Source organism: Oncorhynchus kisutch, unplaced genomic scaffold, assembly GCF_002021735.2.
Source record: "Oncorhynchus kisutch isolate 150728-3 unplaced genomic scaffold, Okis_V2 scaffold3813, whole genome shotgun sequence".
NCBI lineage: Eukaryota > Metazoa > Chordata > Actinopteri > Salmoniformes > Salmonidae > Oncorhynchus > Oncorhynchus kisutch.
The window spans coordinates 182,501-198,599 of NW_022265758.1; the positions used below are offsets into that span (position 1 = coordinate 182,501).

The 16,099-nt window shown below is 46.0% G+C and overlaps 1 protein-coding gene across 1 annotated transcript in view; it reads left to right on the plus strand.

The window, feature by feature from the left end:
- The window catches only part of LOC116371890 (circumsporozoite protein-like), an 82,166-nt gene that overhangs the window by 13,761 nt on the left and 52,306 nt on the right, over window positions 1-16,099 (plus strand). Inside the window, exon 2 of the mRNA XM_031821026.1 lies at window positions 4,558-4,757. Within this exon, the coding sequence (XP_031676886.1) occupies window positions 4,558-4,757 (200 nt within the window). The remainder of the gene's footprint in view (window positions 1-4,557; window positions 4,758-16,099) is intronic.

Sequence of the window (16,099 nt, forward strand, 5' to 3'; positions counted from 1 at the left end):
CAGTTTGACATCCATTTCATATTCAATAAGTGTGTGTCGTGTCCCAAATGGCACACTTGTTCCCTATATAGTGAGCTACTTTTTGACCGGAGCTCCATTGGGCCCTGTTAAAAGAATAGAGGTACCATTTTGGACTCACCCGTTAACTCCGTGTGGATGGGAAACCTAGCAGGTTCTGGGATCAGACTGGATATACAGTACACCCCAGACACACCATGGGGAGGGGAGGGTTTGGAATACCATGAAGCGAGACCAATCACACTCCACCTCCTGCTGGGTGACTCCTGATGAAGTAGGGACTAGGGAGCACAGCACAGCAACACCATTTAGATATGAGGTTACTGTAACCATCGTACAGCCTTTTCACTTTTAAAAAGGTTTCACGATATTGTTCTACTTTGGAATTGTGTCAATTTATTACGTGTTTTTCTTCCAGTAAGACCTGATAGAATAGTGGAAAGATGCCAATATATCCCCAAACCCCTGTATTCTGTACTTATGTGCTATTCAGTAAGCTGTTTGTAATCATTACATGGTGGTAGTTGTCAAAAACAAGACAGATAGCAGGGCTGACGTTCTCTCAGCTTTGAAAGTCACTTCAAGCCTCTACAGTTAGTCACTCAGCAGGTCTGGGCTCTCTCAGATAGAGTACACTCCACAAGACCTGGGTTCAAATACTAGTAGCAATCATTTAAAATACTTTGTCTGTGCTTGACTGAGCTTCCCTGGCTAAATGTACCATTAGATTACTCCCAAAACTGCAAACCCCTCCCATCTTGCATTTCAGGCTGGCTAAAGCAAAAGTTACAATTATTTGAACGATTTAACATAGTATTTGAACTGAGGTCTGGACTGTGCTATCAGATAGTGTCCATGTTGAATACTATGGCTGTGAATACAGGCTTCCTATCAGTATACGCTACATAGGCCACATACGATTAATTCACAGATGTGCATTTCCACATTTCCCGGGCAAGAGTTCACTCAGCAATGATCTTTCAGGGGGGGGGGCACAGCTGGTTAGATGTTCCTTGTATACGTCCACTGACATAGGCCATATAGATTTGTGTAATACATCTTGAAGAGTATGGAGAATAGTGAATAAGTTGAGCCAATGGGAACTGACGGTGGTGATTACTGTAATATACGCCCCACATGTATAAAACACTGCTACAGAGAAACAGATTGAGACTACGGAAGAGCCAATGTAAGCATCGTAATGGCCTCTTATACTGGGAGATTTCATGTACATAATACTATAATGGATGCTTGGTAATGCGTGTGTGATGGTGAAACATGTACTGTTTGCTGAATAACAATGGCTGTTAAACTGCCAAGTGAGATAGCTCAATGCGTAGGTAGAGTTATTTTCAGTCTTGTAATTCAGTGTAACAGTATTGGGACACTGATCAGTCATATACTAAAATGTTGACCAAATATATATTCACTACCAGATCAACAGATGTTACTAAGCACAGATAAACCACCATTTATATCTTGGCAAGTTCCATTATAATAATTCTTCATATTTATCCCGAGACTCCCGGGAAATACCGGAAGAATTTAGAAGTGCCCATTTAAAGCGTTTAAAACCCAAATATGGTCACTATGCCAGGGTTAAAATTAAGATTGTCGCTGCACCACATTGCCGGTTTGGCTACGTCACTATGTAAAGATTTCACTGCAAGGGAAACTGCTATTTAGGATGTGTTCATGAATTAAATCCGGAGTGCCAGAGTGCGCTCTGGGAGTTCATAAATTCAGAGCGTTTCACTCTCGGAGTGTTCATAAACGCTCTGGCCTCACAACAGCAGTCAAGCACCCAAAGCTAACCGGCTAACATTGGTTAGCTTGCTAGCTACTTCCAGATACAAATGAGAGAACTCCTCACTCTGATCATTTTACTCACCCTAACAGAGCTGGTTAGGCTGTTTTCATGTTATCCAGAGCGTTGGTGACTGTAACTGTGTTGCCGGTAACAATTTAACTACGCTTTTTAGCCAGCGTTAAACTGGCTAAAAAGTTAAATAGGCTTTTTAGCCGTATTCAACTGGTGTCGAGTGTTCGTAAATTCATCAGTTATTCTGTGCTCTGGCACACAGACCAGAGTGCTCTGAAGTCAGAGTAGATAGCCAGAGTGAATTTACCAACGCACCCTTAATAATGATAGAGTAACTTTGATCGGCAGTGATTTTGTTGTGAATTTGCGAAACAGGGCGTTCATAAATTCCCGAGCTTTATTACGTTCCTCAATGAATTTAGTGCATTTCAGCAGTAGCACTAGACTATCTCGACACCCCGAGTAGGCTATAGAGTTGTCGAATCCTACAACCTTTGTAACGGCAGCCCAAACATTTTTAAATATCAAGATATCTTAACAGGGACCAACTCTATTTAAGAAATATATCCATATGTACTCTCATAGCGTTTGTTTGATCACACATTCTCTACCGGTGGTAACTTGTGGAATAGACACCGTCTAGAATGCCCTTTTAACCAATTAGCATTCAGGATTAAACCCACCCGTTGTATAACGAATGCTAAATGTTTCTGATCAGTGAACGAATAAACGAGATATCACTTCTCCACTTGTCCAGCCAGAGATCAATTAACCAAATATACAGACAGAGATTCAGTGAAACAAAATCACATTGATTATCAAACTAGTCACAGGCTTTAGGTTGGAAGGAGGCCAGGCTACTATGTCAGTGAAGAATGCTGATTGGTTAAAAGCGCATAAAATTACAATTGAACATGTTTTTTAGTCTGACTAGTTATCTAAGATTCTTCCTCTAGATCATTTCCTTGTCATCTGTTGTTTCACAGGAAGAATACAGTACATTCAGAAGTCCCATTCAATTTCCTACAGAAGCAGAACATCAAAACATGTGTCACGACTTCCAGCTGCTCTCCCTGTTCGGGCGGCGCTCGGCGGTCGTCGTCACCGGTCTACTAGCTGCCACCGGTCTACTAGCTGCCACCGGTCTACTAGCTGTCACCGGTCTACTAGCTGCCACCGGTCTACTAGCTGCCACCAGTCTACTAGCTGCCACCGGTCTACTAGCTGCCACCGGTCTACTAGCTGCCACCGGTCTACTAGCTGTCACCGGTCTACTAGCTGTCTACTAGCTGTCACCGGTCTACTAGCTGTCACCGGTCTACTAGCTGTCACCGGTCTACTAGCTGCCACCGGTCTACTAGCTGCCACCGGTCTAATAGCTGTCACCGGTCTACTAGCTGCCACTGGTCTACTAGCTGCCACCGGTCTACTAGCTGTCACCGGTCTACTAGCTGCCACCGGTCTACTAGCTGTCACTGGTCTACTAGCTGCCACCGATCTACTAGCTGCCACCGGTCTACTAGCTGTCACCGGTCTACTAGCTGTCACCGGTCTACTAGCTGCCACCGGTCTACTAGCTGCCACCGGTCTACTAGCTGTCACCGGTCTACTAGCTGCCACCGGTCTACTAGCTGCCACCGGTCTACTAGCTGCCACCGGTCTACTAGCTGCTACCGGTCTACTAGCTGTCACCGGTCTACTAGCTGCCACCGGTCTACTAGCTGCCACCGGTCTACTAGCTGCCACCGATCTACTAGCTGTCACCGGTCTACTAGCTGCCACCGGTCTACTAGCTGCCACCGGTCTACTAGCTGCCACCGGTCTACTAGCTGCCACCGGTCTACTAGCTGTCACCGGTCTACTAGCTGCCACCGGTCTACTAGCTGCCACCGGTCTACTAGCTGCCACTGGTCTACTAGCTGCCACCGGTCTACTAGCTGCCACCGTCTACTAGCTGCCACCGGTCTACTAGCTGCCACCGGTCTACTAGCTGCCACCGGTCTACTAGCTGCCACCGGTCTACTAGCTGCAACCGGTCTACTAGCTGCCACCGGTCTACTAGCTGCCACCGGTCTACTAGCTGCCACCGGTCTACTAGCTGCCACCGGTCTACTAGCTGCCACCGGTCTACTAGCTGCCACCGGTCTACTAGCTGCCACCGGTCTACTAGCTGCCACCGGTCTACTAGCTGTCACCGGTCTACTAGCTGTCACCGGTCTACTAGCTGCCACCGATCTACTAGCTGTCACCGGTCTACTAGCTGTCACCGATCCCTTTTTCTTTTCTGTTGGTTTTGTCTTAATTGTTTTCACCTGTACAGTATTGGTTGTTAATTCGGGACTATTTAAACTTCCAAGGCCCGCCTGCTTTTGTGCGGGCTAATTCCTGTCTGTCAGTGGTACATTTTTGTTTTGCTTATACGCATTTTTGCTGTTCGTTATTTTCCTGGTTTTGGGGGACTTAACTGTTTATTGGTCATTGTGCCTGTATGTTGGCTAGACCCAGCAGAATAAATCCATCTACATTGGAAGCCTTGCTCTCTTTGACAACACACCCACCACTCCTAGCTTTTGTGACAACATGGCCTTTCCCTAATTACCTATTCACTAACACTCAATTTGGTTAGCAAATTCACAGTACAGATAAACAACGGTTGCAAATAATGTACCTCATGCATCACATGAACACTGTATTTGATCTGACTGCCTGTTACTCAGAGCCATTTGCAGGTCATCTTGACTCACTGCTGGAAATGGAGCAACACAACTCTTCCACCTTCATCTCCTTCACCCTAAACTCCTCCGACTCTAATGCCTCCTTCCTCAGTCCTGCACCCATCCCTTGGAACCGTGATGGCCTGGCCCCTGGCGTGGTCCTGTCTCTTTGCTTCCTGATCGGCATACCCGGGAACATCGCAGTGATAGTTGTCCTCTGTCGGAACCACGATCTATCCAGTTTGAGCCGGAGACTGATGTTGAACTTGGCTGCATCAGACCTGCTATGCCTTGTCACCCTGCCTGTATGGATCCACAGCATTCTGTTTAGCTGGATAATGGGTCGGGCTATTTGCAAGTTAATGTCCTTCCTGATTTACTGTAGCATCTACACCAGCTTGCTGACTATCACGCTTCTGAGCATCCAGCGTTACCTCCAGGTTCTGTATCCACAGACTTGGGCCGTGCTGGGAGTGGCAAAGGAAAGGGGACTGCTGGTTGTCCTGTGGGGGGTAGCCGGGGTCCTATCTATCCCTAATTGGGTGGTGCGAGATTTGAAGCAGGATGAGAATGGACATTTCCAGTGTATGTTTGTTTTCGCGTCAGACGCTCAGCAAGTGGCCGTGTTGCTCCTACAGACTGTTCTGGGATTTGTAGTTCCTTTCTCCATCATAGCCACGGCCTATATCCGCCTCCACCGAAGAGTGAACCAAACAGCGTTTTTCAGGAGCCCCAAGATGACCAGATTAGTGACCAGTATAGTAGTGACATTTTCCGTTCTTTGGACTCCTCACCATGTCATGAACTTGCTGGGATTGTCAGCAATCTTTGAAGGGGATAAGGCTCTGAGAGGAGTCTGGGAGGCCCATTGGGGAATTGTTGGATCTCTGACCTTCATCAACAGCTGTTTGGATCCATTCCTCTACGCCTTTGCCTGCAGAAACACCCACCCAGAGAACAGTACCAATCCAGTCTGACTCAGTCGTCCCCATTGATCCCAAAGCCACAATCTGTAAGATTTCAAGCCATCTCATTGACAATTTCCACAGTATAATAATGAATATTGTTTGAAATCAAATCTGGAAAACATTTCAAATGTAAATCAGAGAGTATATTAAAGGGGAAGTTCAGGAATTTACAACAACTGGAAGTGGTCTATGGGACAGGAGAAACTATATCCCATGGTTCAGTTTTCATTAATTTTTTCCATCCACTAGCAAACTATTAAGGGAAGTCATAGGGGCATGTGTGCATGTTTATTAGTATTATTTATGTCATAATCACCTTTAAATGACATCAAACCAAATATGGAGTTCATTTGAGTTGATTTGGCCTTGACATTTTGACAATTGCACAAATGCCACTATCACTCCCATTTATTTGTATCGAGAGGTGGATAAAGTTTGTAGGGGCTGTTTAGGGAAAACCAAACCACAGATTGCAGTTTCTTCTGGCCCATAGATACTTTCAAGGTGAGGAAGTGACGCAATGGTCTAAGACACAGCATCTCAGTGCTAGAGGTGTCACTACAGACAACCTGGTTCGAATCCAGACTGTATCACAACCGGACGTGACTGGGAGTCCCGTAGGGCGGCGCACAATTGGCCCAGTGTTGTCCGGGTTTGGAAGGCCGTCATCGTAAATAATAATTTGTTCTTAACTGACTTGCCTAGTTAAATAAAATAATCTAACATAAAGGACTGTTGGGATTCCATATGAACACCCACACAATTTTAGCTATCGCATGTGGTTACTCTGCATCCCATGCTCATTACAGTCCTGACTGATGTCTTGAGATGTTGCTTCAATATATCAACATAGTTTCCCCCCCTTATGATGCCATCTATTCTGTGAAGTGCACCAGTCCCTCCTGCAGCAAAGCACCCCCACAACATGATGCTGCCAACCCCGTGCTTGACGTTTGGGATGGTGTTCTTCGACTTGCAAGCCTCCCCCTTTTCCTCCGAACATAATGATGGTTATTATGGCCAAACAGTTTTATTTCTGTTTCATCAGAGCAGAGGACATTTCTCCAAAAAGTATGATCTTTGTCCCCATGTGCAGTTGCAAACCGTAGTCTGGCTTTTTTATGGCGATTTTGGAGCAGTGGCTTTTTCCTTGCTGGGCGGCCTTTCAGATTATGTCGATATAGGATTATTTTACTGTGGATATAGATACTTGTATACCTGTCTCCTCCAGCATCTTCGCAAGGTCCTTTGCTGTTCTGGGATTGATTTGCGCTTTTTGTACCAAAGTACGTTCTCTCTAGGAGACAGAACTCGCCTCCTTCCTGAGCGGTATGACGGCTGCATGGTCCCATGTTGTTTATACTTGTGTACTATTGTTTGTGCAGATGAATGTGGTACCCTCAGGCGTTTGGAAATTGCTCCCAAGGATGAACCAGACTTGTGGAGGTCTACAATTGTTTTTCTGAGGTCTTGGATGATTTCTTTTGATTTTCCCATGATTTCAAGCAAAAAGGCGCTGAGGTTGAAGGTAGGCCTTGAAATACATCCACAGGTACACCTCCAATTGACTCAAATGATGTCAATTAGCCTATCAGAAGCTTCTAATGCCATGACATCATTTTCTGGAATTTCCCAAGCTGTTTAAAGGCGCAGTCAATTTAGTGTATGTAAACTTCTGACCCACTGGAATTGTGATACAGTGAATTATAAGTGAAGAAATCTGTCTGTAAATAATTGTTGGAAAAATTACTTGTCATGCACAAAGTAGATGTCCTAACAGACTTGCCAAAACTATAGTTTGTTAACAAGAAATTTGTGGAGTGGTTGAAAAACGAGTTTTAATGACTCCAACCTAAGTGTATGTAAACTTCCGACTACATCAATGCCTTGTATCATATGAAGCTGTACTTAATATAAAGTCTGACACCTTTGGTCATTCACAACACATGCATAAAGGCTTAATTATGTAAACACAAATGTATCAACACTTAGAGAATTACTAACAGTGGCTTTTATTACTAACACCTAAACAAATAAACATTAAAGACATGTTCAAACCATAGATTTCATTGTATTTGTACATTTTTTAAACAATACAAATACATGAAGTGTCACTAAATTTTTTCAGAACTCAACAGTTTCCTGGCATGTATCTGGAACGGTCCACCACCCAAGGGACATCCTGCCAACCTGACACAACTGTGGGAAGTATTGGAGTCAACATGGTCCACCACCCAAGGGACATCCTGCCAACCTGACACAACTGTGGGAAGTATTGGAGTCAACATGGTCCACCACCCAAGGGACATCCTGCCAACCTGACACAACTGTGGGAAGTATTGGAGTCAACATGGTCCACCACCCAAGGGACATCCTGACACAACTGTGGGAAGAATTGGAGTCAACATGGTCCACCACCCAAGGGACATCCTGCCAACCTGACACAACTGTGGGAAGTATTGGAGTCAACATGGTCCACCACCCAAGGGACATCCTGCCAACCTGACACAACTGTGGGAAGTATTGGAGTCAACATGGTCCACCACCCAAGGGACATCCTGCCAACCTGACACAACTGTGGGAAGTATTGGAGTCAACATGGTCCACCACCCAAGGGACATCCTGACACAACTGTGGGAAGAATTGGAGTCAACATGGTCCACCACCCAAGGGACATCCTGCCAACCTGACACAACTGTGGGAAGTATTGGAGTCAACATGGTCCACCACCCAAGGGACATCCTGCCAACCTGACACAACTGTGGGAAGTATTGGAGTCAACATGGTCCACCACCCAAGGGACATCCTGACACAACTGTGGGAAGAATTGGAGTCAACATGGTCCACCACCCAAGGGACATCCTGCCAACCTGACACAACTGTGGGAAGTATTGGAGTCAACATGGTCCACCACCCAAGGGACATCCTGCCAACCTGACACAACTGTGGGAAGTATTGGAGTCAACATGGTCCACCACCCAAGGGACATCCTGACACAACTGTGGGAAGAATTGGAGTCAACATGGTCCACCACCCAAGGGACATCCTGCCAACCTGACACAACTGTGGGAAGTATTGGAGTCAACATGGTCCACCACACAAGGGACATCCTGCCAACCTGACACAACTGTGGGAAGTATTGGAGTCAACATGGTCCACCACCCAAGGGACATCCTGACACAACTGTGGGAAGAATTGGAGTCAACATGGTCCACCACCCAAGGGACATCCTGCCAACCTGACACAACTGTGGGAAGTATTGGAGTCAACATGGTCCACCACACAAGGGACATCCTGCCAACCTGACACAACTGTGGGAAGTATTGGAGTCAACATGGTCCACCACCCAAGGGACATCCTGACACAACTGTGGGAAGTATTGGAGTCAACATGGTCCACCACCCAAGGGACATCCTGCCAACCTGACACAACTGTGGGAAGTATTGGAGTCAACATGGTCCACCACCCAAGGGACATCCTGCCAACCTGACACAACTGTGGGAAGTATTGGAGTCAACATGGTCCACCACCCAAGGGACATCCTGCCAACCTGACACAACTGTGGGAAGTATTGGAGTCAACATGGTCCACCACCCAAGGGACATCCTGCCAACCTGACACAACTGTGGGAAGTATTGGAGTCAACATGGTCCACCACCCAAGGGACATCCTGCCAACCTGACACAACTGTGGGAAGTATTGGAGTCAACATGGTCCACCACCCAAGGGACATCCTGACACAACTGTGGGAAGTATTGGAGTCAACATGGTCCACCACCCAAGGGACATCCTGCCAACCTGACACAACTGTGGGAAGTATTGGAGTCAACATGGTCCACCACCCAAGGGACATCCTGCCAACCTGACACAACTGTGGGAAGTATTGGAGTCAACATGGTCCACCACCCAAGGGACATCCTGACACAACTGTGGGAAGTATTGGAGTCAACATGGTCCACCACCCAAGGGACATCCCACCAACCTAACACAACTGTGGGAAGTATTGGAGTCAACATGGTCCACCACCCAAGGGACATCCTGCCAACCTGACACAACTGTGGGAAGTATTGGAGTCAACATGGTCCACCACCCAAGGGACATCCTGCCAACCTGACACAACTGTGGGAAGTATTGGAGTCAACATGGTCCACCACCCAAGGGACATCCTGCCAACCTGACACAACTGTGGGAAGTATTGCAGTCAACATGGTCCACCACCCAAGGGACATCCTGCCAACCTGACACAACTGTGGGAAGTATCGGAGTCAACATGGTCCACCACCCAAGGGACATCCTGCCAACCTGACACAACTGTGGGAAGTATTGGAGTCAACATGGTCCACCACCCAAGGGACATCCTGACACAACTGTGGGAAGAATTGGAGTCAACATGGTCCACCACCCAAGGGACATCCTGCCAACCTGACACAACTGTGGGAAGTATTGGAGTCAACATGGTCCACCACCCAAGGGACATCCTGACACAACTGTGGGAAGTATTGGAGTCAACATTGTCCACCACCCAAGGGACATCCTGCCAACCTGACACAACTGTGGGAAGTATTGGAGTCAACATGGTCCACCACCCAAGGGACATCCTGCCAACCTGACACAACTGTGGGAAGTATTGGAGTCAACATGGTCCACCACACAAGGGACATCCTGCCAACCTGACACAACTGTGGGAAGTATTGGAGTCAACATGGTCCACCACCCAAGGGACATCCTGACACAACTGTGGGAAGTATTGGAGTCAACATGGTCCACCACCCAAGGGACATCCTGCCAACCTGACACAACTGTGGGAAGTATTGGAGTCAACATGGTCCACCACCCAAGGGACATCCTGACACAACTGTGGGAAGTATTGGAGTCAACATGGTCCACCACCCAAGGGACATCCTGCCAACCTGACACAACTGTGGGAAGTATTGGAGTCAACAGGGTCCACCACCCAAGGGACATCCAGCCAACCTGACACAACTGTGGGAAGTATTGGAGTCAACATGGTCCACCACCCAAGGGACATCCCACCAACCTAACACAACTGTGGGAAGTATTGGAGTCAACATGGTCCACCACCCAAGGGACATCCCTCCAACCTGACACAACTGTGGGAAGTATTGGAGTCAACATGGTCCACCACCCAAGGGACATCCTGCCAACCTGACACAACTGTGGGAAGTATTGGAGTCAACATGGTCCACCACCCAAGGGACATCCTGCCAACCTGACACAACTGTGGGAAGTATTGGAGTCAACATGGTCCACCACCCAAGGGACATCCTGCCAACCTGACACAACTGTGGGAAGTATTGGAGTCAACATGGTCCACCACCCAAGGGACATCCTGCCAACCTGACACAACTGTGGGAAGTATTGGAGTCAACAGGGTCCACCACACAAGGGACATCCTGCCAACCTGACACAACTGTGGGAAGTATTGGAGTCAACATGGTCCACCACCCAAGGGACATCCTGCCAACCTGACACAACTGTGGGAAGTATTGGAGTCAACAGGGTCCACCACCCAAGGGACATCCTGCCAACCTGACACAACTGTGGGAAGTATTGGAGTCAACATGGTCCACCACCCAAGGGACATCCTGCCAACCTGACACAACTGTGAGAAGTATTGGAGTCAACAGGATCCACCACCCAAGGGACATCCTGACACAACTGTGGGAAGTATTGGAGTCAACAGGGTCCACCACCCAAGGGACATCCTGCCAACCTGACACAACTGTGGGAAGTATTGGAGTCAACATGGGCCGGCTTCCTTGTTGAATGCTTTCGACATCTTGTAGAGTCCATGCCCAGACGAATTGAGGCTGTTCCAAGGGCAACAGAGGGGTTGCAAATCAATATTAGGAAGGTGTTCCTAATGTTTTGTTATACTCAGTGTACATTACGTAGGCCACCTATGATTCACAGACATGCATGTTCTGATTTCATGGCAAGAGGGCATTCCACAATGAGTCAAGTCTTTCAGGGGGTGCACAGCAGGATAGATGTTCATTATAAACATCTCCAACGTCTCCAGGCCGTAGAAATTGATATCATACATCTTGAAGAGTATGAGAGAGTAGTGAATAAGTTGAGCCAATGGGAATTGATGGTGGTGATTACCTTAAAATACATCCCACGTGTATAAAACACGGCTACAGAGAAACAGATCGAGAGTACAGAAGAGCCAATGTAAGCATCGTAAAGATGTCATGTAAATAATGGTTGCTTAATGCATGTGTGAGGGTAAATCAATGAATAACAATGGCTGGTAAAACTGCCAAGTGGTACTGTATAACACAATGCACTCAGGATATTTACATGTTTTTATTTTTTTTATTTTTTTATTTCACCTTTATTTAACCAGGTAGGCAAGTTGAGAACACCTTTATTTAACCAGGTAGGCTAGTTGAGAACACCTTTATTTAACCAGGTAGGCTAGTTGAGAACACCTTTATTTAACCAGGTAGGCAAGTTGAGAACACCTTTATTTAACCAGGTAGGCAAGTTGAGAACACCTTTATTTAACCAGGTAGGCTAGTTGAGAACACCTTTATTTAACCAGGTAGGCAAGTTGAGAACAAGTTCTCATTTACAATTGCCAAGATAAAGCAAAGCAGTTCGACAGATACAACGACACAGAGTTACACATGGAGTAAAAACAAACATACAGTCAATAATAGTTAGTTATACAGTACCACTTGGCAGTTTTACCAGCCATTGTTATTCATTGATTTATATAGTATATGTACATCTAACTGTTTTTCTATACATCATCAAGACCGAACGGCAGCTTCAGGAAAAGTTAAAGGGGAGGTGTATGTATGTCCCTGTCACGACTTCCACCGAAGGTGGCTCCTCCCCCTGTTCAGGCGGCGCTCGGAGTCACCGGCCTACTAGCTGCCACCGAAGGTGGCTCCTCTCCCTGTTCAGGCGGCGCTCGGAGGTCATCGTCACCGGCCTACTAGCTGCCACCGAAGGTGGCTCCTCTCCCTGTTCAGGCGGCGCTCGGAGGTCATCGTCACCGGCCTACTAGCTGCCACCGATCCCTTTTTCTTTTTCCATTGGTTTTGTCTTGATTGGTTTCACCTGTTGCTTATTTTGGTTCATTTATAGTCTATTTAAACTTCCAGTGCCCGCCTGCTTGTGTGCGGGCTTATTCCTACTGTCAGTGGTGAAGTTGTTTTTCTCCTGTGTAATTTGTTGTATGTTATTCTCCTGGTTTTTGAAGACATACCTGTTTCATGGTCATTGCCTGTTTGTTGGCTAGACCAAGCGAAGTAAACGCATTAATTTAGAAGTATTGCTCTCTGCGCCTGACTCTACACCCACCACTCCTAGAATTCCGTGACATTCCCTTTGTTAGCAACAGCTGGCGCGCAATCTCTAATATTAGTCTCAAGGTTTTGCTCGTCTGAGTTAGAATACTTAATGATAAACTGCAGACAATACTTTTTATTGTTTTCCATAGCTTTCTATTTACCACCACAAACCGATTCTGGCGCTAAGACCACACTCAACGAGCTGTATAGAGCCATAAGCAAGGAAAGACACATCCAGAGACAGCGCTCCTAGTGGGGAAACTGAAATCTGTCTTACCTCATTTTTACCAGAATGTCTCCTGTGCAACTAGAGGCGAAAAAACTCTAGATCACCTTTACTCCACACACAGAGGTGCATACAAAGCTTTCCCCACCCTGCTTTTGGCAAATCTAACCATAACTCCATCCTCCTGATTCCTGCTTACAAGCAAAAACTAAAGCAGGAAGTACCAGTGACTCACTCAATACATAAGTGGTCCGATAAAGGGGATGCTAAGCTACAGGACTGATTCTCTAGCACAGACTGGAACATGTTCCAGGATTCATCCAATAACATTGAGGAGTTTACCGTCACCGGCTTCATTAATAAGTGCATCGACGACGTTGTCCCCACAGTGTCCGTTCATACATATCCAGATCAGAAGCCATGGATTAAAGGCAACATCCTCACTGAGCGACCTAAAGGCTTGAGCTGCCGCTTTCAAGGAGTGGAGCACTAATCTGGACACTTATAAGAAATCCCTCTACGACCTCAGACGAGTCATCAAACAATCAAAACATAAATACAGGACTAATATCAAATCTTACTACGCTGGCTCTGATGCTCATCGGATGTGGTAAACTATCATGGATTACAAATGGAAATCCAGCCACGAGCTGACCAGTGACGTGAGCCTACCAGACGAGCTAAATTCCTTCTATGCTCACTTTGAGGCAAGCAACACTGAACCGTGCATGAGAGCACTAACTGTTCCAGACAATTGTGTGATCTCCCTCTCCGTAGCTGATGTGAGAAAGACGTGGTTAACATTCACAAGGCCGCGGGGCCAGACGTTGGGATAGATTCACATACTATCCAAACAGATCCACAAATGACACAATCTCTATTGCACTCCACACTGCCCTCTCCCACCTGGACAACAGGAACATCTACGCCCTCAGATCCTCTCTAAGCTGCACCATTGAGAGCATCTTGACTGGTGTCATCACCGCTTGGTATGGCAACTGCTTGGCATTCGACCACAAGGTCGACCACTCTCTGCCATCCAGGACTTCTATACCAGGTGGTGTCAGAGGAAGGCCCTGAAAAAATTGTCAAAGACTCCAGCCCCCCCATGTCATAGACTGCTTCTTCCCACAAGCTATAAGACTGCTAAATAGTGAGTTAAATAGTTAACCAATAGCTCCCCGGACTATCTTCACTGACTGTTTTGACTCATCACATACAGTTTATTATCCATTCTGTTGACTAGTTACTTTATCCCTACCTACACAGTATGCGCAGTACATATCTGCCTCAATTATCTCGTACTCCTGCACATCGACTCAGTACTGGTGCCCCGTGTATATAGCCAAGTTATTGTTACTCATTGTGCATTTATTCCTTGTATTCTTCTTCTTCTACCATTTCTATTGTTCTCTCTGCATTATTGGGAAAGGCCAGTCAGCATTTCACTGCTTAGTCTACACCTGTTGTTTACAAAGCATGTGACAATTTAAAACGGTACTTTACATGAATTCCTGCATAATGCTTTTGGGAAAGAGATCAATCATATGCTAAATATTGACAAGACCATTTCTACCAGGCATTGTGTACGGTACAGTGCCTGAGCCTGGCTGGTTTTGACAATGGGGCATTGTATTGTTGCAGAGCCGAGGGACTGTGTGAATAACAGAACAAGCAAAATATATTTCTAGAGAGAGAAAAAATCCTCAAAGGCTTTTCTCCAAGTCTCTGCCAACTGACATCCATTCATTTACTATATTATATTTCCCTCAGTTTCCAATACTTTACTGCATGCCAGACCTGAGTTCAAGTACAATCCCCATAGGAGAACCCTTTGAAGAACCCTTTTTGGTTCCAGGTAGAACCCTTTCCACAAAAGGTTCTACCTGTAACCAAAGGGTTCCCCAATGGGGACAGCCAAAAAACTTTATAAGGTTCTCAATAGCACCTTTTTTTTCTGAGAGTGTACTTGAGTGTACTTGAACTCAGTACAGCCGAAGAACACTTTTGGAGCCCTTTTTTGTAAGAGTATACTGTTTGAAATCTTTCACATACTTTATGATTTTGATTTAGACAATATGGAGTGCCAGGTGGGAGGAGTTTGCAATTGTGGAACTGTTCTAATGGGTCCTTTGCACCAGGCAAGCACAGATAAACAATTTCAAATGACTTTAAATATTATTTGAACACAGGTCTGAAACTCCCCAGAATGTTGTGCTCCCCAGAATGTTGTGCTCCCTGGAATGTTGTGCTCCCTGGAATGTTGTGCTCCCTGGAATGTTGTTCTCCACAGAATGTTGTGCTCCCCCCGGAATGTTGTTCTCCACAGAATGTTGTGTTCCCCAGAATGTTGTACTGTCCAGAATGTTGCAGTCTCTGAGCACAGAATGTCCCAGGTGGCACACTATTCCCTATACAGTGCACCATGTTCCCTTTATAGTGCACCCTATCCCCTATAAAGTGCTCAAAAGTAGTGCACTGGTCAAAAGTAGTGCACTATAAAGTGAATAAGGTGCTATTGAGGATGCAGTCTCTGTTATATTCCCAGGCATATGTTTTGAGTAATGACTTCAGGTTTACTAGGACGCTCTGCTCGTATTGTTCAGAGTTAAAGAGGTTTTTGTACCATTATGTGAAAGCAGATGACAATTAACATGACACATAGGCCCCTTTGCTTTCTTCAGAAAATCTCCTGTTCGCTTTTAAGTATAATCAATACCACATTGGCAGCAGTTTTTCACTGCTTCACTGAGTTAAAACCCGGCTATATAGACGATGTGGGTCCCAAATGGCACACTGTTTCCTATATAGTGCACTATGTTGACCAGTGCCCTATATGGGGAACAAGGTGCATTTTGGGACACAGACAACGACATGCCACAAGCATTGTGACTAGTTTACCAGCTTCTCCCAGTTGAACTAGCTCTATAACTCTGGCTATATACGAGGTAAGAGAGAAGCAGGTAAACTAACTCTGGCTGTATAAGAGGTAAGAGAGAAGCTTGTCAACTAACTCTGGCTGT